The 21,436-nt window shown below is 44.4% G+C and overlaps 1 protein-coding gene across 3 annotated transcripts in view; it reads left to right on the forward strand.

Moving 5' to 3' along the window:
- Positions 1 to 21,436, forward strand: part of mob2a (MOB kinase activator 2a) — a 57,476-nt gene that overhangs the window by 11,633 nt on the left and 24,407 nt on the right. The window contains exon 1 of one of the 3 annotated variants that reach the window (XM_034141159.1): positions 11,872 to 12,212. The exons of 1 other annotated variant lie outside the window; for it this stretch is intronic. In XM_034141159.1, the coding sequence (XP_033997050.1) occupies positions 12,175 to 12,212 (38 nt within the window). In that variant the 5' untranslated portion in view covers positions 11,872 to 12,174. Of the gene's footprint in view, positions 1 to 11,871; positions 12,213 to 14,714; positions 15,132 to 21,436 lie in introns of those variants that run through there. One more of the 3 variants, XM_034141158.1, reaches the window with a different exon arrangement.

Genomic DNA, 21,436 nt, shown 5'->3' on the forward strand with positions numbered 1-21,436 from the left:
GATGTTCCTTTTGTACTTGAAGTGACTTTTTGTAAGCAGCTTTTGGAAAGGAAGTAAAAATGATGCCATTGGTGGTTTGCATCCTGACGGCCTCTTTTACCTTTGAAATGTTCAACCTCTCTTAACCCTCTGCTGTTTAAAATCCGTGCAGGGTTTTCTTCCTTTAAACAAGTGAGAAGAAGTGGAAAATACCTGAGGACAAGTTGTACCTAAAATGTTTTAACTGAGTAGAGAGTGTCTATCATTGCATCTATTTATTGTCTGTCTCACTCAATGACTCATGTGATTTAAGGGACACTGAGGCGTTTCCCTGGATTTTAGCTTATGCTCCTATCTTTTGAAAGGCACGCAATACAAAAAGGAATAGGTAGGGGAAAGATAGATTCCCAGGTCAACGACATTACCAGTAAACATTTACAGTAGTCACGCTCTTTACTTCCAGTAAGGAGGGTGGAGCCAATCTTGTGCCGGGAAACAAAATGAAACAAAAATTCTAAATGGACTTTCATTTATTCAGCCTGACCTGCCAATGCAAAAAAGTCAGGCGTAACTGATCACTGTAATCCATGAGCAGGGCGTGGTGAGGTGTGTTGGTTTTTAGATTTTTTGTACAGGTTTAAACAAGAAGCTAACAATGCTTAAGAGAAGGAATGAAGGGAAGAGAAGTTCAGCAACCCAAAGGAAGAGATACAACAGAAACAGGATTTCCTGTGTGTGTTTTTACATGCATATGTGTGTTAACACTCTCATAGCACATGTGGATATGGTTGAGGCGAGATATTAAACTGCACTCAGTAAGATTAGAGGGAGACCGCGATATAAAAAGCTTAATAGCTGACAGGCCCACACCAGCAACCATATGTCTCATATGTGTCCGCTGACAACCCTGCAGTATGGCTCCGATCCGCCCATATGGCCTGTACATTTCCTCAACTTCCTGCCACTGTGACAGCCAAGCGAGGGGGGGGGAGTGCACTGCATGTGGAGAGAGATACAGGGAGGGGGGGATGATGTCCCTGATGTGGGTTGATCTTAAACTAAGGAAGGACACACTGTAAATGATGCCCACACCCAAATCGCTCCCTGATAGTATCATCCAGTGCCGTTTCCAAGCTTGCCACACCTAATAGTAAGGAAAATAACATCATCAGTTAAGATTTAATTGAAATTATAAATTAATTTACGCATTTTTTTCCGTATTTAGTCATTTTAAGTCCAAGTTTGTATACTGGGGTGAAAGCATAGGTGGGCCATGTCCCCTAAAGTAATTATCCTCTCATTTACAGCTGAAGAAATTAAAGCTGAAGCACCTATTAATGACTTTAATTATTCACTAATATGCCACTTAAAGGTGGGGTAGGTAAGTTTGAGAAACCGGCTCGAGATACACTTTTTGTTATATTCCATGGAATGCTCTTAACATCCCGATAGCAATGAATATCTTAAGTGCTTTGACAAAAAATCCATAACAAAATGTCATCTGTGGAAGCCGTAATACTGTAAAAAGCACGATCAATCATTTTAGCCGGCCCGGCTAAAATAACTGGATGGCCTACCTGCCTGTCAGCCTTCATTGGTCATGTGCGCGTTCGTGTGTGTTGGAGGAGGGGCTCTGTAAGGAAGTGGCAGATTTTCTCCGGTTGTGTATTTTCAAATTCTAGCGATCTCGAGCCGGTTTCTCAAACTTACCTACCCCACCTTTAAGTTTAATGTCATATGTAACTGGGGTTGATACAGACTCAAAAAGCTATATCAGATATAAGTGGCAATTAGAACGATCTATTCAATTCTATATAGTGCAATATCGTATTGGTGCATTAGTTAAAATGCCCACAATATTATTCTAGAACCCACAAGATGTCCTAAAATGTCTTGTTTTTTTCTGATTAACGTTTCAAGTGTTAAAACTGCAGCAACTATCGCTTCTCTGCTTGTAGGATGCAACGTCAGCAATATGCAGATGTTACACAGCCTAAATTGTGCACAGCCTTCTGCAGCCTGCTAAACATGTGATGTTGTGAGTGTGTCACAGGCCAGCTCCATGAGGGGCTTCACATCTAAAAAAAGGAGGTGGAGGAGGAGATGTATCCGCGGGAAGAGTTTGACTTGAAATGTAGGCAAAGGGAGAGTGTGTGGTGTGTGGGTGGTGTGTGGTGTGTGTGTGTGTGTGTGTGTGTGTGTGTGTGTGTGTGTGTGTGTGTGTGTGTGTGTGTGTGTGTGTGTGTGTGTGTGGTGTGTGTGTGTGTGTGTGTGTGTGTGTGTGTGTGTGTGTGTGTGTGTGTGTGTGTGTGTGTGTGTGTGGGTGTGTGTGTGTGTGTGTGTGTGTGTGTGTGTGTGTGTGTGTGTGTGTGTGTGTGTGTGTGTGTGTGTGTGTGTGTGTGTGTGTGTGTGTGTGTGTGGTGTGTGTGTGTGTGTGGTGTGTGTGTGTGTGTGTGTGTGTGTGTGTGTGTGTGTTGTGTGTGTGTGTGTGTGTGATGTGTGTGTGTGTGTGTGTGTGTGTGTGTGTGTGTGTGTGTGTGTGTGTGTGTGTGTGTGTGTGTGTGTGTGTGTGTGTCTGTCTCGTGACAAATGCGAACATTGAGCCAACAGCCCGGGGAGCGTTAGGAGCTACGATGAAAACTAGCTGCGCTTAAGACTGGCTGTGAACACAGGGTATTATGAGGACTCCAGGCGTGGGAGCAAGGCCAGCCGCTCACTTTGCCACAGTTTAATCCAGGAAGCCATGGGAAGGAAGGAAAGAGCTTCCTTTCCAAATTATCCAAAATATGTGTCATAGGACAAAACAGAGATGTTGCTGCAAAAAACTCCATCTGGGAATGAAAGACCATGTTCTGCCTTTCTTTCCTTTCCCGTTTTATTCTTTCATCCCCAGGTTTATAATAATAAAAATAATAATAATAAAGCTTTATTTATATAGCACTTTTCATACAGCACGTGCAGCTCAAAGTGCTTTACAAAATGGCACACATCACAAGTTGAAATACACAAAAAGAAATTCCCCTCAGATCAGATATTAAGACTTTTACAGATACATGCAGCATTGCAACAACATATAACAGTTTAACAGGTTAAGAAGCACAAGGAGGTAAAAGGTATGATAATACAATTAAAATAAATAAGAATTCCTCTCTTAAAGATTAGACACAAGTGAAGTGAATCGATTCAAGAATATGAAACCCTATAAGATAGAGTAAGCATATAGGAAAAATAAAAACATAATAGTAATAAAAACGTCATATTTATCCTCTTGGTGTTGTTAGCTTGCTGTCTGACCTGCACTCCCAACAGGAGTTTTCTCCGTACAGTAGCCGCCTCACACTGGAGGCCCGCCTGAGTCATATATCAGGGGGAGTGTGCGGATAGAACACGCTCCTACAGATTAGAGGTGAGAGGAGTGTGCGGCTGATTTATTACCGGCCGTTAGCTGGTTAAATGAGGCTAAGTGAGCTGGCCTGCTCGGGGAGGCGAGATGGAAGAGATTAGCCTACATGAAGAGCAATAGAGAGAAAAGATCTGCAAGTGAAAAATGATTCCTGACCTCCTGTCTCTCCTCCTCTTTATCTCCTCCCTCGCCTCTTCTCTGGTTATGTGAGGCTTTTGAGAAGCGGCCAACACATTCTCTGTGCCGGCTAATTATTATGCAACAAGTTTGTGCTTGTTTGTTGACAGTGGTGCTTGTTTTGTGTGCAGTGAGGCAGCACTGAGTTTGACTTGGTCACTTTTACATAACTAATATAAAACAGGTCAAAACACAGCTGTTTTTTTAAAGGTGCAGCTCAAAAGGCTTTTTACTTTTCCTCTTGCTGTGTCTGATGAGGAGGGATTCAATGCCGACAGCCAGGAATATATATGAGTGTTACAGAAGCTCAGCATATTTGAGCCACAACAAGGAATAAGAACTGCAACAGTATCAGTTGCATCTCTATCAGCAACTATTAATATGCATCTATTTTGATAATGGGTTCATTTTAAGTTGGATTCTAGAAATGTGAAGATTTTTTGAAATATCTGAAAGTAAACTTAATAGCTTTTGCGTTTTCGACTGTTAATCGAAAATACGCTATATAAATAGATCCTTTTTGGGCAGTTGGAAATGATAATTTTTGCATATACTGTACTTCTGACCAACTTTTTTCTTTAATCATTAGTTCCATTAGTTTTAAATTAAATTAATCATGTTTTGACTTGTGAAATGCCAGGGTCCTATATTTCACCCAATTCCACTCAGTTGCTCCTTTTATTGGACTTTGCCTGCTTGTTAAACGCTCATGTCTGTCAACTCGAGATGTGGAATGCCCCCTTTTATTCTCAGATTCAAACCGAGTCATTCTGAGCTTCCTGACTCCACTTCAAAAGCCAGCATTTGACACTGCGGCATAGAGAAACACTGAAGGTCTATGTATGTCTCTGGATGAGGCTATATGCGTACAGACGTGTGTGCTGGATATCCGCTCTGTAGGCTGTTTCTGTCCTCAGATGATGTGTCAGTTTTCACGTTAGTTTGGTGTGCGAGTGAGAGAGAACGAGAAATTCCCCCCATCCGTTTCCTCTCTCAGAAGAACAGTAGGTCAGGGGTTTTGGTCCGCTCTGATTAGTTCATGTGTTGCTCAGGGCCGGAGGGGGGGGGGCAGAAATACACTGCACTGCACGCAGATGGGACATTTAACATAATCACTGGGGATTGCATGTAAACTCAGCGAGGAGAATATTTCAGTCTTGCTGTGTTGGCTTTAATATTGTGAGGTTTGGTGCAGTCTGATACAGTGAATGAAGGACGCTCACATTTTGGAGGTCACAGGGTTTTTTGTTTGCCTCTGTGCTTCCCCTTTTCATGTTTCACTTGCCAGTTTAGCAGTTATCTGTGCTGACTGCATGTATTTGCTTGTTTGGACTGGGCGTGTGTCCTCACCTGTATCCGTGGCTCTGTTTGCATATGGCCTCAGGTTTGGCTCGTGTGTGTGTGTGTTTTAGTCCTTTATCTCCCTGTCTGCCCCACCCTGTACTGTAACGTGCTCTCCTATCCTCCACATTGTTCTGCCTCTCCTGTCTAGGGAGTCTGAAGCAGTAGCTAGCAGGAAGTCTTCGTCACTCTTAAGCGCTGAAGTCAAATCGAACTGTGAGATGCACAAACACAGGAAGTGAGCGCTGCCTTCCTCATGCAGGCCCCAGCTGGGCGTCTGTCACTCTGCACTGCGGTTTATCAGAAAGAAGCAACGTGAGCGCCGTCTTTCCCCGCTGCACGTGTCTCTTTCTGTCTTTGGTCTCCTCCATCTTGCTCAGTTTGTCCCCTTCACTTTCAGTGATACCCACTCTGACTCTGTGCAGCTGCACTGCCTGCCTGAATACTGGTAATTAGCCTTTGTGCCATATTTTATATTTGCTAATTCAACAGTGAAGTGGCCTCGGGGAAACTTGTGAGACGTCATGCCATGTGCTTGGCCAGGAAATGTACAAAAACTGTTACCGTTAATCATGATTAAAGCATGACTAAAGGGATCAACACACGCTCTCTGTGGCGTTTTCACACGAGCCAGGAGATTTGAATAGATTAAAAGGAATGTCACTTTGCATTTGTCCCATCCTTTTTGATAAGCCAGTCACAGCATGCTGCTGTCAGGCCATAGCTTGAATCAAATACTGACTTTCATTCAATCTCTCCGCGTCCATTTCTGCAACGCTGATTTTCAGTTCTTGTTCGTAAATACTGCTATCACAATACTGAGTTCCCACAGGTCCTAAAACCCTTGAAAGTCTTAGTGTTTGTCAAAAATAATATCTGAAACTTCTGAAAGAAATGCAGTGAAAATACTTCTACTACTAAAACTTCTATAAAGACCAAATCTTGTTATAAACCTCAACTCTGTAATCCTGAAACAGAAATCTTTATTGATTCGGCCACAATTTCACAATGAGTAAAAAAATCAGGCCTCTATGATGTTGTGTGCTTCCAAGGAAGATAGCCTATGTTTTGATGAAGCTAATGGGGACATTAATTAGGAAAATTAGATAAAGATGACCCTGAATGTTATTCAAATGTCCTTGAATCGTATATCCTGATGTGTGATGACACCATGTAATAGTTTGACAGGCTGTTTCTTTTATCTCTTGGCTGGTAATATTACCAGTACGTATTAAACAAGCCACAGCTCAGGACTTGTTTATCTAAAAATGCATGCAGTTATCAGTGTTGCAACTCTAGCTTGACTGCAGGAAGAATTAATAGGGTAAGCAGAATATGGGTGTAGCATATTTTTCACCACAAGAGGGCAGCACATGTCCAGTTCACATGACTTTTGAGTAGACAGGGAAGTGCTGCTGGGAAAAAGAATACCTGTCAGCAGTTACAGTAGGTAACTTTGTTTGGTCAATCATATTGATTTTAGCCGGCCTTATAAATTCACTGTTTTCCAGGAGAGGGTAGAGCATGCGTAGCTCTGTGTGTTATTGATGAGACAGGAAACAATTGAAAGAAAAAGATCCATAGCAGAAAGTTTGTGGCATGAAGAGAAATGTAGATAAAAGTGTTTTGAAGAAGAGAAAGCAGGCAGGGGAAGTGAGAGAACCAGAGCGATCCAATGAGCATGAAATCAGATCCTGTTGCATAATCAGCACTCGCAGGCCTACCCAGGGTGCACCGGGGTCTGTCGGCTCTTTCCAGTGCAGTATCACATGACCCTATTAAACTAGCTATACCAGTCCACCACCAGTCACAGAGATCAATAGTTCTGTTCTTCTCTCTGCGGAGGCACGGATTTAATTTTTCTTTGAGTGTTTTATTTATATTTTTAAGTGAAGGATAAATCAGATACTCCAATAATGATTTGTCATTCACTGCAACAGAAGCATTGAATGTGTGTCTCCCCGCCCCAACCTCTCATCTTCATTTTTTGTAAGGTTTCCACCAATGTGAAACCTTTCTCAGGTATTCTTTCTTTCATTGAAGGCAACATTTGCACAAAATATCCTATAGGTGTTCCACAACTCGCCCTAGTGGTTTCCTTACCGCGACATTCCTTCTTTCTCCCTCCATTCATAACATGCCTTCAAAGACATCCACATTTTGCATAGCAGCAGTACCTGACGTCACCGATGTATCAGCGCCACTTAATCCCTTATCTTTTTCATTTTTGAATCTTCCATCCTCACCTCCTCCCGCCCATCACGGGTGCAAAGCCTTTATTCGCATGCCAGCAATACCAGAGTGCATACCAGTCATCAGGACATCAGTGACGGATCCTCAGGCCCAGCACGCCTCACTTAGCACAGCAGCCCCAGAGAGAGAAAGGGAGGAGGCTGGTGTGCTCACTTCACAACGGTGCATTAGTTCTGGTTGACAGTAGGTGGCATCATAGTCCTAACAACCTTGGCAGTTCACAATACCAGTACTCTAACAAAAAGTATCCAGGATAGAGGTGCAGACTGGACAAACAAATCACTGATTTTCTCTTTGCATGTTGTTATATTGTGACCAACAGTAAATAACATGCAGACTTATAACTACGAATGGTTTCAGCATCATTTAAGTGTCTTCACTGTAGCAACAAAATAACTGTAAAATAAAATAAGTGCTACTTTTCCTTCAACAAATTAGATGGATTTCCTTTGCTGGCGCTTAGCTTTACATTCCAAAATGCCTGAGCTGTGACCGGTGCATGGGTAAGGTTGCATTTAATTTCCTGGAATTTAGATCGAAACCAAATCTGTCTAGATATAGAAAGATAATACTGATTGGATGCAGAGGCCAGAAACACAAAGACATAACATTTGCCTTTTAGGGGCATCCAAGTGACATTTGAGAAAAAGTCAACATCACTGCCATTCTGCCCATTATTTTACACTTATGGCCCATTTCCATTGCAGTGCGTAGCTCGCTTTAAGCGTGCCGTGTCGTGCCGTCCCCTTTTTTGGTTGTGCTTCCACTAGGCCTCGTTCCGGCGCGGCACGGCGCGGGGCCACTTTTTCCCCTCTTTTCTGGCCCTAGAAAATGGTGGTTCTATCGGGGCCAACAAACAGGGCTGAGTCGGGCTGAGTATGCTAAACTAGAGAGAGGAGCGCTGGCAAGAGGGCTAGAACTACAACAAGATGGACATATTTGACCGTGATTTAATTGTAATACACGTTTCAAAATGATGCCGAAGTAACAACATACTGATACCGGTTAGTAAAAACCATGAATTAATGCTTTGTCAAGTCTGCAGACAGACGGCAGGCGAAAAACCTTTTAAAATGCGTGTTTTTCTAGATGGAGATTGGCTAAGCTAACGCAGTATATGCTCCGACCGTCCACACTCACAACAACGGCCTATACAGACATAAATAAAGCAGCGACTGTATTCGCCATGACACAGGCAGTCTGTGGTTTGTACTTGTTTAACTTTTGTCGAGTTTCTGAACATATATAAGGAGCTGTGAGCTCTGAGTGCTCACAGCTAACGGCTGTGTTGTGTTTCTGGATTTCTCATTGAAGATGACGTCACGGCTCCACCTACACTGCGTTACTATAGTAACTACCCCAGTTCCTAAACTGTAATGGAAGCGCAGCATGAAGTGAGTCGGCCCTGTTAAGGCCCAACGCGGCCAAGCCGTACCGAGCCGTACCGAGTGTGGCTGAGGCCGACCGTGTAGTGGAAATGCGCCATTATATGCTACTTTGGCTAAAACTGTTTTGAAGAAAGAAAAACTGTACTTAGTGATTGTATGGTGGACATTCTTCATTGGTTCATACAAGAAAACCTATTCCATGTCAGTTTTTCATTATCAGGGTTAAAATGGGCAGACAGAGAGGCAGACCCACTGAAGTAACTATAAAGGTGAGTTATTAGTGTTGTCCCCTCACTATAGACCGGGCTGTATGTGAAAGACGGACCCACAGACAGACTGACGGACCCTGGCGTCGCCCAGCCTGGCCGTATATATAGGCCCTTTCATACTGCACCTCTTGGCATGACCCCAGCTCACATATACCTCTCATTGAGCTCAGTGTGTGTTGAAACATATTGAGGCTGTGTGGGTGACAGAAACAGTACATTCATGGTACTTTGCAGCAAAGACCTTATGGTACATTACATTTCGTAATACACACAGCTTGGTATTTTCACAAGATTCATTTTTTTTTTGCTTTACAGCTGAAAGCAGTGTGTGTGCATGTGCTCTCTGTCACTATCAGCCCTTTTCTAGTGATCTTGGCACACTGTCCCTCTAAAGCTCTCCTCTCACATGCACGTAAGTTGCTGGAGCCACAGTGGAGTGTGTGTGTGTCACATCCATTTGTGTGTGCACTGCGGTCCAGCGTTTGACTGTGCAACGTATTCCTGGAAAGCCTGTGTGGGAGTGGAGAGCCAGGACTATTCCACAGCCAGCCATTAGTGTTTTCTGGAAGCTTCTCTGTCACTTGAAACAAGGCAGAGAATAAAGACAAACATTTTATTTTATCCTTAATATTTACACCTTAAGAGTAAAGCTGCAGCTTCCTCATCAGACGAGAAAGAGAGCATGCTTTTTTAACACCATTTGTATGCATGGACACACTTAAGGCCCACAGCATTCTTGCACAACATGCACCAGGAAGAGGAATGTGGACAGGGATTGAACTGGATGGACAGAAGGGAGGAGAGAGAGGAGGGGAGGGGTTGCATGGAGAACAGGTTTGAATAGAATTTAAGGAGCAAGAAAGCTCAAATTAGCTAAATGAAGGGGGGGCTGAGAAAGGAGCAATACAATCAAGGGAAGCTAAGGTGCAGGCAATGAATAAGTGCAGGAAGGAGGAATGGATTGAGCCTGAATAGAAGGAGGGAGGAAGGAGGGCTGTTGTTTTGGAACCACATCAATAAAGCTCTGGCTAATTGTGCCTCTGTGGTTTGCAGTGTTCTCCCTCTTTTTCCCCTCCAAGCTCTCTCTGTCCCTACCGAGTCTTTTCATTTACTGACAACCATCTTCCTCCTTTAGTCATCGTATAGCCTCCTCCTCCTCCTTCTCTTCTCCTCCCTCCAGTGGCTGTTGTGTAACTCTGCAGTGACTGAAGGAGCAGCAGCAGTGATGCCATTGATCAGCAGTTCTGGTGCCAGGCTGCTCTTTTTGTAATAAACGATCTTGGAGACGTTGAAACCAACCCTGAGTGCTTTTGCGGGAGTGCAGGAATCACACACACAACCGCACTCCCATGATGTAATCCTGAATCACCCTGAATGCTCTTAAACGTACCACTTGCCTGGATTCATCATTATGTACTCGAATCCCTCCAGACACACAAAAGTTAATGACACATTATATTTTATTATTGGGAATGGTTGTAATTCTTTGAGCTGGATTTTTGCTATTTTCCTTTATTTAATCCCCGTCATAAACATAGAGGTTTTATACTTTCAAAGCTTTCAGCTAAAAATAGCTGCTTTATTTTATTTTTTGGCTTCAAGTCACATCCACACAGCTTCATAAAAGTCCAAAAAACGTATTTTAGGCTGTCTCGACAAGTACTAAAGCACATTACATGTAGCCATAAAAGTCATGGATTTGAAACCAGTTTTGGACTCTTATTGCATTTCTTCCTCCCCACCTCAATGCTTACTCAATTGGCTGTAAGAAAAGCACATCTGGTCTTTCCATTTTTCAGTCTTTGTGGTCTGGCCCTCAACATATTCCCACTCTCTTTCTCCCCATCCAGTCGTCTTTTTTTCTTCTCCAACTCTTACATTTTTTTAAACCATAAAAATCAAAAATGTACAAAACAAGAGCTTCTTACCTGAGCTGTAGCTTGTGTAAACACACACACACAGTGGTGTTAAGATCCACAGGGGCAACAAGCTCTCTTCCCTGGGGGCATGTTTGAGTCGGGAGGTGTCTGGGTGCAGCGTTAAAGATCACACTTCATCATTGTAAAGTCATTCAAGTGTCACCTCTGTGTGTGCTCAAAGTCACTTTAAATATTCCCTGTCATTTCCTACATTTTTACATTCCTGCAGCTCATTTTATTGTCAGTTCTCATTGTGTTTGCCAGAGAGGATGCTGAAAATGCTGCAAAGCGCCAATATTACTAACCAGCCAGTCTGCCATGTTGGTTCATTGTTACTGGTAGCTTCTCATTGTCCTCACAGCAGCACCTGGTAAGAGGTCAAGAGTTTGTTGGTGCAATAGTGACAGAGATAGAAAGATAGTTGTATCAGTATTGCAAGGCAAATAACCATCTGTACTATTTCCTATCTATTGGAATGAAGTGAAGTATACTTTCCTGGAAGCCCTTATTTGTTCCCTTTTTGAATCCACTTGTATATAATCCTCTCTACTTTAATCCAGTGGTATGTTTAATGAATGTAAAAGTTAAAAGTTGAAGCATGTTTACCAACCTCCTGTATAATGAGCTGTAGAGTGGACTTGGTGTGTGTCCATTAGAATGACACGGTACTTAAAGGTGCTTCTTTGGGTTTAAATGGCCCTATTCTTAGCCTTAAATCCATCTCTCACTGTTCAGGTGGCGACAAGAGCTGTGTTGGTGGAGTCTGGTTTGTGTTCAGCATATGGAGGAATATAATGTGTGTGTGTGTGTGTGTGTGTATATATAGTTGCTCAGATAGGAACAAGAGCCTCCTCGAGACCGTGAATGGGGAGAAGGAGGAAGCTGCCTCGCGGTGATAACCATTTAGCTTGTAAATGTATCTTTTTTTTCAATTTAGACGTTGTTTTTGTTCGGTTTTATGTCGCCGAACCGAGCCGGAAGAGTGGGTGTAGATGTGGACGTTTTGAAAGAAATGGTTCAAGTTTCATTTGGTGTTTTTTTTCTGGAGTAAAAAAGCGGTGGTTTACGTCAGCGAGGCAGTACACACAAAGCCGACCCAGCCTCGACCAGACTCCGTTAATATCACGAGATTTTATTTTTAACATCACTTCGCCACCGATACGAGCTCTTATTGTTTGAATCGAAACGCCGTTAACCCTGCCCCACGGAAACTAAACCGAGGGGGAAGGAGGAGGAGGAGGTGGTCTGGGAAGAAACGATAGAGAGAGAAAGGTGCTTGAGGAGTGAGAGAGGACTGCGACTCCGTATTGTTCGGCGTGTGTTTGTTCGTCCTGCAGCCGTGCAGAGCTCACAGAGACGCGGCGGGGTGTGTAGCTTTCAGGGTGCGACAAAAAGCTGAAACGCCGTCAATTCTGGATTTCTTCATCCGTTTCCTGTCGTCCAGGATGAGGTTTAAAAGGAACGGGTCCTATACGCTAAATAGGTAAGAGAACTGCTGTAAATGTGCGCGACGGTAACTTGATCATGTGTTATCCATATGGGCAAGAGGGAGGGGTGCACGATTTGTGATATGCTCAGCTCATAAATCACTTCACTTTGTCTGTGTTGTTTCCGCACAATGGTGCTCATAGTGACTCTTTTTTAATATCGTACAACTTTTTAAGAATGCCGACTTTTTATTGCCTTCATATATCTATATTGAGGTCGTTTGAGGTTGCATCTGATGAAAAATCTAAGTGAAGTTATATGAAATTGAAAAAAAGACAGTATGTTTGTTCAGTTTTGAAAAATGCACTTGATCATGTCTACTCAAACATTGATGATATAATGTCTATTCCTCTCAAGGGTCCCCTGATTTCAGTGTGCCCACGTGTAGTTCAGTCTGTGAGGCTTGATCAGAAGAAACCTGTCTGTCTTGCTTTAAGGGAGGGGGGCCTCTAACTCTTTTGTTTCCTCTATTCCATTATGGAAAACGGCAAAAATGATTTCTCCTCTCCCTCCCTTTTTATCTTTCTCTCTTTCCTTCCTCTCTAGAGAAATACTCCCTTCTTGCCTTCCCATCACCTAGCAACTTTGTATGTGTTTGTGTGAATGATGCTCGCTGTGTGTTTCTTCCTCTTACCCCTAACTCACTTTCCCTTGACATGATGCAACGGCCTCTATTCATGTCCTGGCGTTTTTAAACCCGGTCACGAGTTGGGTCTTTCCCCTGCCCAGTGGTTCAGTCTCTCCCTCTCCCCCTCCTCTTTTTGTTATCTCTCCAAGTCACACGTTTATAAGAAGCATTCTTTCTTTGTCTGTCTGCCTTCTTGAATTAAGCGGATGTCTTGCTTTTTATTGTTTTGTCTGGATCTTGTGATAAGGGCCAGAAGTTTGGAGGAAGTACACAACACAAGGCGACCCACGAAAACTTTTCTCATATTGTTGAAAGTGACAGTTAATTTAATGGCAGTTTCACTTCTTACACTTTCCCTGTGGCACTCCTTTTCCCCTTTTCGTTGTTCCAGGGCATATGGCCTTCCGCTGCACTTGACACACACACAAAACCCACATCCTGACTCTGACTTTTAGGTACTGAAACACAAAGGAGAACTAATGAGTGCCAAACACCCACTTCATCACACAGCTGAAAATGCGGGAACGATGTTATCGGCTGTTATACCCACCCCCCTTCCTCCCCTTTCTGTTTTCACTAAGGAAGTGTGTGCAAGACAAGTGTGTGTTACTATCCCCCCTGCATCATTGTGTGAGTGCAGGTGGTGTGTGTGTGCGTGTGCATGTGCATGTGCGTGTGCGCAGATGAGAGGGATGAGGTAATTAAACAGTGAAAGAGGAGGCCTGGTAGCTGCAGCTCCTGGTGAAAGGCTTCTAGGGAGGAGGGAGGAGGTGTTGGAGGAGGGATGACGTCATGCGGTGTAAAAGTGCTTTGCCGGGCAGCTGCAGTCCGTCTTTGTCATTTTAAAAAGAAGAGAAGATCAGCAGAGGGAGGAGAAGCTGTGTTGTTCAGCAGGGTTAGGTGAAAACCTCCTCTCACTCTGGCTTCTGTTAATCCATGTCACTGTTCGGGAGCTCTTTGATGAGTCGCTGACAGAATAAGAGAAGCGCTTCGCTGCATAGCTACCGTCTTCTGACGGTGACTGGTGTCTCTGCCTCTGTTGTCTCAGTCTTTTTTGCTGCAGTGATGTGTTTCCTCTTTGGAAGCAGCGTTTGACATTGAGCGTCAGCGGCTCCCTCTGTCATGGTCGGCTAATCCTTCGATCTTAGACCTTACTGCAGTCTTTTCTCAAAGTGTTTGTGTGTGTTTTTATGAACAAAGAAGCAAGTGAACAGCCAATGGCAAAATAAAGTGATTGCTCTTATTAAGTGATGCAGGGAAGAAAGGAGAGAGATGTAATGAGGCCCAGTGTGTCCTTCAACTTGTTTGGCCAAACCACAACACAAGCACTCTGCAGCGATTGGCTGGCTTCCTGTGGGCTTGTCTGCACGCTAGCCCCTCCCCTCCCGTACCTCTGCATCGTTTGTGTGAATGAACGGTCATGGTAACTGTATACGTGTGCATCCTGTGCTGCATGCCTACACACGTGTGCAGTGTTGACTGAAGAGTTGACAATTAGCCATCTGCTGTTATGATTTAGCTGCATATCACGTCACGTGCAAAAGCATGAAGGGGCTGTCACCTTGCTGCAATGATTAACTTTCCAGAGACGTCCGACAGGATTTGACTCCGACTCGGATTTAGCCAACCGATCGTGTGTTTGGTCTGTATGCGCGATGGGTGGAGATGTTTAGGATGTATACAGATGGCTGAGATTGCTGCCTCTCTGTCTCTTGCTCGCTCGCTCTCCCCGCTGCAGTCCACCCTGTGCTGTCCAGCAGTCAGCAGTTTGTTTATAGGACTCTGTTTGCCAAGCTAATCTTCCCGCCTTTCAAGTGGGAGCCAGCAAGGGAACGAGAGAGAGAAAGAGGGAGGGAGGGAGAAAGAGAGAAAGGGAGAGAAGTGCAAGAGTGTGAAAGTGAGGCAGGCAGTTGCAGTAGTTGGAAAGGAGGGAGAGAAAGAGAAACATGCTCGGAGCAGCGTACCCGGTTTTGTGAATGTGATTTTGTTTTGAAAGTGTATTTCTGCGCGTTTGCTTGCCTCACTTCCTGAGTGGCCCGTCTGCATCCTCCGTCCGTCCGTCCGTCCGTCCTGCATGACCTGCATTAAAGCTAGAGGCCGTTGCTGTCCGATCACACAAGGTGCTATGCCGGAGCTGCTGCACCTGTAGCCGAGTTTGCACGAGAGGAACGGGGGAGGTGACAGGCAGGAAGGGAGCTGTGGGTCAGTCGGAGCCTCCTCACCCCGGCTCTGCTACACCACCGACTCGATGGGGGTTCTAGTGTGCTGCGACTGCTTCTTCTATCGGTACTTATCCAAGTCACTGTTACTCTTATTTTTTTTTTTTATCCCTTCATGACCTTTCCATCCCCTTTACTGTTGTTGTTGATTGTTGTCGTTTTCTGTGGCTGTCTGCATTCTTTAACTCACATTGTCAGACCTTGATTAACTTCTCCATCTGACCCCCCCTCCCCTCCTCTCCTCCCACATTCAGTCTCTCTGTTATGCTGCTGCGGTTTTGTCGGAGACATTTGAGGACAGTGCTGCTGTAGCAGGCAGAGATTCTGCTGTGGTCAGACACAAGGGGTATCTTTCCTTGTGGGAGGGAGGGAGGGAGTCAGGGCAGAGGGACAGTGATGGCACATAGTCATCCTGCTGTAGCTGATTTAACAGGGTTATATGTTGCCGGTTTCAGTGTTTGTTAGGAGAGAAGATAAAGAGTGGTTGGAGTGAAATGGCATGCAGCCCAAAGTCAGCGAATCCATCAGCTTGGCCAACTTTTCCTCTCGTCCTCCTGTGTGCCCCTTTGGTTGTGCTGCACTGTTTGTTTGGACACAGTGTTCCAAAAGGGCAGGGAGCTGCTATTTCATTTTTTCTGTTTTGGTTGTTTGCACAGCATTGGCTTACCCTTTTTCCTGGTCATTACCAACTGGATTGCCCTTCTCTTTGGTCCTACCTGCAACAACATCATGGGTTGCAGAGCTGCTTGTTGTTGCTTGAGTTCACGGGGAAGATGATTTAGGTTCTGCTCTCTGTCAGTCGGAGCAGAGAGGATCTGGTTCCCCTTGTTTGTGGCTCCAGGGTTAACCAGCCTCAGCCTGCCTTAACTGCTGTATAAAACCTAAATATAACTTTGAGCTCTTAGGAGCGTTTTGATGGCGGGGGTACAATTGTAGCTTTAGCACAGACACACACACAGCAGCACAGCTGGATTACATTAGGCCTTGCCGTGATACAGAACTCTGTTTACACTTCACTGCTACTCTTAGTATGAATAACAGCCTGCCGTTAGTGTGTATGTATGTGTGTCATGTATGTGTGAGGCTAAACATGTGTTATACTGTAGGCCTCATTGAAGTACACACACAGAAGCCTTGTGAAGGCAGGGGCTTTTGCCAAGAGCACTTTCTCCCCCAGTCATGACCAAGACAGGGTGGGACCTGGACAGCGCACTAATGTCTCATGGGCTCATTAAGCCAAAATGGGCCGTCACGTCTATTTTTAGCATTTCCTCTCCCTTGGCGTCTCCGACAGCCAATCAGGCGGCTTGGCGATGATGCTGTATGGCTTGATTGATGTGTGTTTTTGGAGGCACACCCATCCAAGCAGGTCCTCGTTGACCTCCGCCCGGGCCATTTCTCCGTCTCCGGGGCTCTGGTGTTTCAGCTTTCAGCAGTAGCATTGTGTGGAGCAGAGACTGCTGCCAGCACTCCGTCAAACAGCGTCCACTCTAATGTTGATCATGCTGTTCAGAATGGAGCAGATAAACGGTCTGTCATCGTATGACGTAAAATTAAATAAGTTGTGTGGCCTCCCTTTCTCAGCCGTTGCCATTTCGGCATGTAAAGTTTTACAGCAGCAAAGTGTTAATGTTTATTACTAGGTGATTTCAGTCATTTTCAGAGACAACCATTTCTGTCTAAAATTGCATAGGTATGGAGAGGATGGAATCTCTGTGTAATTTACTATAGTATAGTTGAATGATGTGTGCCTTAATTTGAAGCTAATTGTTCAAATTGTTGCTAATATGCCATGTTGTGTTCTTGCAAGTTTTCTATAAAAAAGTAATTCTATCAAATAAATGAAGTCCACTCAAAAGTCTTTTCTAACAAAGGCCTCCTCCAACACAACAGTCCTGAGGCACACTTTGAGTTGAATCCTGGGTCAAGTTCTCATTCAGCTTTAATCAATTGTATGCCTTTTTTCCCTGTTTCTCACCCCTTCAATAACGTCAATGGGTCAATCTGTTGCAATCATTTCTCCATACGGAATTTCATCATGACACAGAAAATCAGATTTCCCTCTTTGTTACGAGGATAAACGTTTCTGTATGATATTGCTGTTGACGTGTTGCACTTAGACTTGGAGACTCCATCACAGTACAAAGGCTTGTGTGTGTTTGCTGTCAGTGGATCAGTTGGTTTTATAATGTGTGGTGTGGAACAATAGTTCTGAGTGTGCCATCATACTGTGTGTGTTGTATTAGCAGAGCGGGCCTTACTGTTTTCCATGTGTCTCTCATTAGGCTATCTTTGGCAGGCCTGGTTTCTCCACAGAGCTGTGGCAAGCAGCTCAACAAGGACGCCATTCTCCACCAACAAACCCCACACTGCCCCCCCTCAGCCCGGCAGACTCCCCTCCTTGTGAGACTGCCCCGTCACACAGATGGGACTCAATAGAATCGAAGTCTTTGGGGAAAGTTGGGTTGAATCAAAACCTATTAAAAGCCTTGCCTGGAGGAATTGGATGGCAATATTTGCTGTGGCTGTTGCAGGGTTGCAATGCATAAGCTGCTTTGTCATTTTGGTTAGACTTTTAACTGAACAGCAAGATGCACCCTTTAATTTTAAATTCATTTCATAGAAGAAAACTCTAAGAAAAATATTCTAAACTTATCGGTTATTGTTTCTATAACCCCAACTCTCCTACTTATTTGTATCATACACTACTCCACTCATACTAGACCTAAACCAGAAGGGCACTTGGAAAGAGACCCGTCAAGGCCCAATGCCTTATTTTGCAATGTGAAAGATAGTTAATTAATTTGTGTATCCGCCCTGTGATTCAGATCCACTTCAAGATGTAGTGGCTTCTTCCTTGGCTCATACTACGCTCTTCCACCACGTTTCATGAAGGCAGGATGGTAGTTTTTAAGTAATCCTACTGACAAACAAACAAAAACAAACCAACTCAAAACCTCCTTGGTCAAGGTAATAAATAGGGCATGCAGTCCACAATCAACTAGTAGAAAACCCCTATAACTCAACATTAAGAAAATGGCTGCTCCAAGATGAGCACAGGTTAGAAAATGTCCATCTTTCCTTACCCAGATATCTGGCTTGAATGACTTTTTTAACTTCTTTAATCACAAAGAAGAACTGGTAAACCCTGCCCAGTGTGCCTTTAGTTTACTCCCTCCTATAGAGGGCACAACGGCACATAGAATATAAGCAGCCTGTCAGTCTATACTGAACTGATTGTCCTTCTCTATTTTCACCTGCCCTCGAGTCACTGCAGAGAGCAGACCTCACACATAGGGCCAGTTACATAACACTGACACTGTGAATGTGTTTTTAGGAGCAGCCTCGTCCTGCTGGCTCAGGATATGAAGGAAGCGATGGCCTTGCACTAACCTCACCTCCGCATTTAGATCCTCCCCGTCAGCACGTGCTTTAATGCTCACGCTTAAATAAAAAAAACACAGGACGTCTTTGCATCTCCTTTGCTATTGAAACAACCATAATTAGGTTGACATGTTCAGAGAAAAAAGCTAACCATAGCACACTCGGACGCAATTCCTGATTAGAACATTAATCAGTGCTGAGCAGACAAATATTAAGTGCAGCGTACTAAGGTGAAAATTGTTTGTGTGACGCAGCAGGTGCCCTGTAAGCATGGACAACAACAGCTGCTTGGTGGCCAAATTGGCATCTGGATAATGGATTAATTGTGTCTGCCTCTGTTTGTAGGTTGGTTAGGTGGCAGGAAAAAGGTTAGACAGAATTGAGTATCACATTTTTAAAATGTGTGGAAAGGTGGCAGAGAAATTAGTCGTAGCAGTTGTTGCAGCAGACCATGGCTTCTCCGTGCTGCCTCTGGGAACAAGAGGACCATTTTAAAGGGAGACGGGAAGTGCCTGGGCGCCTCACTTCCTGTTTGTCAAAGTTTGTCCCAGGCAAGAGTGAGAGGGAAGGGGGGGGGTCTGGTGCAGCCTAATTGAACAGAGAAGGTGGTGGGGAGTAGGCCTTCCTTATTCGCTGCCCTTCTCAGCTGTGTGTATGCTTTAGTCCGAGAAGTTTATATAGTTTATATATGTGTGTGTCACACACATATATAAACTTGCCTGCATAGTTGTGTAATTGCCTCTGTGCTGCAGTGCCGTTGGCAGCCATGCCCCCTAATTTGTTTCAATTATCTACCATCTGACATAGTGCTGCAACCAAGGAAAGACCGCAGCGAAAGACAAGGAAAATTGCCTCCAGAAATTCAACTTTATTTTGAACAGATTGTCTTATTTCACACCTTAAAAGCACAGCTGCATCCCGTTCTTCACGTTCAGATTCACACACATTGAACTCCTTTCTTGTGAGACTATATTTAATCAGCGTAGCTGTAGGGAAGAGGCTGCTCTGGAGTGCGAAGGGAAGCTGCAGATTGCTGACCACAGCATGTTCTGAGGTGACGCTAGTACCATTTGTAAATAGAAAACCTTGACCTTATGTTCACTTGCAGAATAGGCCTGCCAGTACACAAGGAACAACCTTAAATCCCCATTATGTATCAATGGAGCCGCTAAGATTTCTGCCTGTGTCTTATAATATGTCTTTTTTTAAACAGTTTTTGATTCGTCTTTTGTGTTGTAGACAGATGTGCACACTGTTTTTGAAACACCTCTCATCCCCCCTTTGGGATGATGTCACTATGATGTCACTGCATAGACTAATCTTCCCACATGGGAGCTAGTTAGTCTCGTAAGCCAATCAGAGGCTTGTTAACACCTGACTCCCAATGATGCGGACACACACACACACGCACACACACACACACACACACACACACACACACACACTAAACTTCATAGAACCACTGACCTCATCTGCTCATTCAAAGGGTCAGATTAGATTGTTCCTGCTCATCATTTACCATAGGAAGTGATACAGCTCTGAAGGGCAGAGAAAAATGTGGACGTCAGTGCTCATTAATGAACTGACGTAAGCAGAGAGGCACACATACATCCCGGCTCTCACTGCTCCAAGGACATATATTGATTTGACCTCTCTTGTGTCTCCTTTCTGTCCGTCTCCCTCTTACTTTCCCATTCACCGGCTCCGACAGCAGCTGCCTACGCCCACTTCCTTCCCTCGCTCATTGATGCACCATCTGTACACGACAGGCATGCTTTTTGTTCGGTGCCATATGTGTTATTGAGGATGTTGCCATGCCCGTCTCTGACAAAGGCGCAGTGCAATACTGTGGTTTCACTTTCATCTCAGCAATGCCCTAAAGCTTTGTCTGGAATTGCCATAACATTTGCTGCCTCTTCTCTTTGTCTCTAAGGCCTTCCCTGGGCCGGCCCCTTCCTCTTTTCTGTCGTGGCCCCGACTCAGAGACACATGATGCAGTCGCTAAAAACACCCTCTGACCAACCCATACACACACTGTGTTTTTTCTCCTGATTGGCCTCTGGGGACTGTTGCTGATATATCCCAACATGCTCTTCTGCTGTGGCTAATTACAGGAAAACAGGTCTTTGGCTGGAACGCATGTATTTGTGAAAAAAAGTGGCATGTGTTGTTTTGCTCTGTGTGATGAAATCGCTGTGGGCTAACCATCAGGACCTGGTGTTGTTGAGCTGCTGTTGTTTGGAACCAGTGTTATTGTTGTTATGGGTCCATGGGAGGTGCTGGTGGTTAAGTATCCTCCTCGGAGAGATCAGACTTCCTCTCAGAAGAGGTGTTGCTTCTTGCCACACAGCCACATTACCGTAGGTAAACCCATAAGCTGGTTAGAGGCTGAAATGCACACAGAGGCGTTCTCACCAGAGCTTCCTACAGGGAGCGCTGACTGGCTCATATTTTCCACCAGCTTGATTTTTGGTTTGTTAATCCGTCACATGCTTGTCTTCACCTCTTTGCCCAATCCTGGGTGTGACCACTTCCTACGCCTTGATCCACTCAGTGTTAATCAAACTCACACAATGGACCAGAGTTTCCTCTGCTATCAGATGGTGGCAAGATCTCGTCTAGTCATCAGGAAGCTCATTTAGTTGTCCGTCTTTTATGTTTTTCTTTTCTTTTTTGCACTCCCATAGAACACTAAAGAAGGCTTTGTTTGTCCTTTCTAAGATGTGATGAGGCACCCTGTGAACCTTGATATTCAGAGAGAACAACTGGCACTAATTAGTTTTTGTAAATGTACCACTCGGTGTGTGTGTGTGTGTGTGTGTGTGTGTGTGTGTGTGTGTGTGTGTGGGCAGATATGCACTGGCTGTACTCTTCTGTGAAAATGTCCTTGTTCTCTCTGACCGCGCGGTTGTTGTGATAAGCAGAGCAGCAGATGTGAGTTTGAAGCCGACCGGTCTCTCTCTGCTGCCGTGGCGACTCCAGCGATGA

Source organism: Trematomus bernacchii, unplaced genomic scaffold (genome assembly GCF_902827165.1).
Source record: "Trematomus bernacchii unplaced genomic scaffold, fTreBer1.1, whole genome shotgun sequence".
NCBI lineage: Eukaryota > Metazoa > Chordata > Actinopteri > Perciformes > Nototheniidae > Trematomus > Trematomus bernacchii.